Below are 2,564 nucleotides of genomic sequence, written 5' to 3' on the forward strand. Positions count from 1 at the left end.
GCTAGATATATAAGCTTTACTTCGTTTTATATATTGAAGGTATACTAGACGCTATTATAGATATAAAGAGTATATATTAGGCTGTTATAAAGAATAACACCGCTCGCCCAATCACCATTGTCGAAGGATAGCGCATTAGACACCTTATCTAGCATAGCCTAGAGGAGGATATCTAGGCAATGGTATAGAACCTTATACAGTAGACCTAGAATAATATTATAGACAACAAATATATATAGATAACAACGACCAAGCAATAGGAGCTAAGCGGTAAGGAACCAGTGACAAAGACGCTAACAGAGGATAAGTATAAGCTACCTACTAAGCAGGAGTTCTATATACTATCCTATAGCATTGAGAAACTAGACGACATTCCTTATATCAAGTTAGTAGCAAAGGTAAGCGTTTATAGTAGGGACCAATGGTATATAGAAGAAATAAAGGCACTACTAGACAAGTATAACGTCTTCTATAACTATAGCATTGTCCCTATACTAGAGGATTAGAAGATAAGAATCTTGCTTATCGATAGATAGTAAAATCAGCTTAAGCCTATTCGGATCTACCTACTAAGCACTAAGGACTAAGCGATCGTCGACGAAGAATATAACAAACTATATACGTAAAGAAAGATAGATTTTATAGACTAGCCAACTCCTATCGTTTGCCTAGTCTTCGTAGTCTACTATACAGTTGCTAGAAAAACAAAAGGCAGAGCTATCGTAGATCTCTAGCCCCTAAATACATTAGTAGTACCAGATATATACCTATTGCCTAACTAAGACGACATTATAAATATAATAATAGGCAATACAATCTTTATAGCATTGGACGCTTCTAGATTTTTCTTCTAGCTCCCTGTTATAGAAGAACATTGTGACTATATAGTGGTTATTAGTCCTAGAGGTTTAGAACGCTTAAACGTTGTACTAATGAAATTTAAAAACTTACTAGCTTTTGCTTAGCGTTTTATAGACCACTTATTCTATAAGTATAAACACTTTATATATACCTATATCAACAATATTATTATTGCTAGTAAGAGTATAAAGGAATACCTTAAATACGTTAAGACGGTTCTTAACATTCTTAACAAAGTATACGTTTATATTTCAGTAGAGAAATCCTTTATAGCCTACCTATCAGTAAGACTTCTTAGCTATATAGTCAATGGCGAAGGAGTAGCTAAGATAGACAATAGGATTACTATATTTAAGAAGCTCAAGTTTCCTAATACCCTAGAGACCTTAGAGCAGTACCTAGGTATAGCCGGATAGCTATATAAAGGTATCCTATAGTATATAGCGAAGGTATAGCCCTTATAGGACTATAAGACTAAGCTCTTTACCTAAGGGAGAGTAAATGGAGATCTTCCTATCGTTAAGTCGAAGAACACTAAGAAAGTATTTACCTTAAACACTAAATTCGAGCCTATACCAATAGAACTAGAGTCCTTTAAATTGCTATAGGAACACCTATATAAGTAGTACTTCCTATATTATTACTACCCTAATAAACCGCTATTTATTAAGCTTAATATAAATAGTAAAGGATATAGAGCAATTATCTTTCAACTCTATAATAAATAGAACGGCATTAGTATCCCTAGCTAGGACATCTTAAATAGCGAGATCTAGCCTATTATATTCCTATTTTAATTGACCTCCAATATAGAAAGGAAGTATAGGAGTATAGAAGTAGAAGTCGCCACTATCGTTTAAGCAGTTAGGAAACTCCGAAAGATAGTACAGTTAAACTAATACCTAGTAAATATCTTAATAGACTACGTAGCGACCAAAGGCATTATAAAGTATATATCTCTAGCTACTATAGACCTTATAAAAGCTAACCTAAAGCTCGTCAACGCAACGAACTAGCTATCCTAGTTCGACCTTAACATTTTCTATATACTAGGAAAGCTCAACGTTATACTAGACGCCTTATTATAACTACCGACCTTCGAGGAGGACGCCCTTAACGAAACCTAAGACACTACTAACGAACTAGAGGACATTTAGTCCGCTACTTAGATCGACACTAAGGAATACTACGTTGTAGACACTAATATCTTCGAGCTAGTCATTAGTAACGAGTTTAAAGCTAAACTAGTTGCAGCTTACTTTAACGACTATAGATATAATAAGATTATTAGGAATCTCTATAATATAGAAGAATAAGCTAAGGAGATCGCTAAGTAAAAAGAATATAAAGAGTAAAAAGGGGAGCTATAAAGAAAGTAGCACTAAAAGCTATAGATTAGGCCCTATAAGCTAAAAGATAGGCTTCTCTACTACGTCGACTATAAAGAAGCAAAGAAGCTCTATATCCCTAGTAGCTATATCAAAGACATTTTTATTATTGTATATAATAATACTTACTACTTTGGTATAGACAATATAATAGCAAGTCTCTCTATGTTCGCCTTCAGCTAGAAGCGCTAGATAATATATAAGTATGTCTAGCACTACCCGATATATAGAGAGAACTAGACTTTAAGAGAACCGAAGCCTAGAGACCTTTAGCCAATTTGGACACTGCTATAGCCTTTCTATACTATCGCTATA

General features: G+C 34.1%; 1 protein-coding gene across 1 annotated transcript; it reads left to right on the forward strand.

The window, feature by feature from the left end:
* Positions 1-1,049: 1,049 nt before the first annotated feature.
* Positions 1,050-1,277, forward strand: THITE_2058892 (uncharacterized protein; the record flags this gene model as incomplete). The annotated part of the gene is made up of 1 exon (XM_003658073.1): positions 1,050-1,277. A coding segment is annotated over one exon (228 nt), but the record flags the coding sequence as incomplete, so codon positions are not given.
* Positions 1,278-2,564: the final 1,287 nt, after the last annotated feature.

Source organism: Thermothielavioides terrestris, chromosome 6 (assembly GCF_000226115.1).
Source record: "Thermothielavioides terrestris NRRL 8126 chromosome 6, complete sequence".
NCBI classification, from domain to species: domain Eukaryota; kingdom Fungi; phylum Ascomycota; class Sordariomycetes; order Sordariales; family Chaetomiaceae; genus Thermothielavioides; species Thermothielavioides terrestris.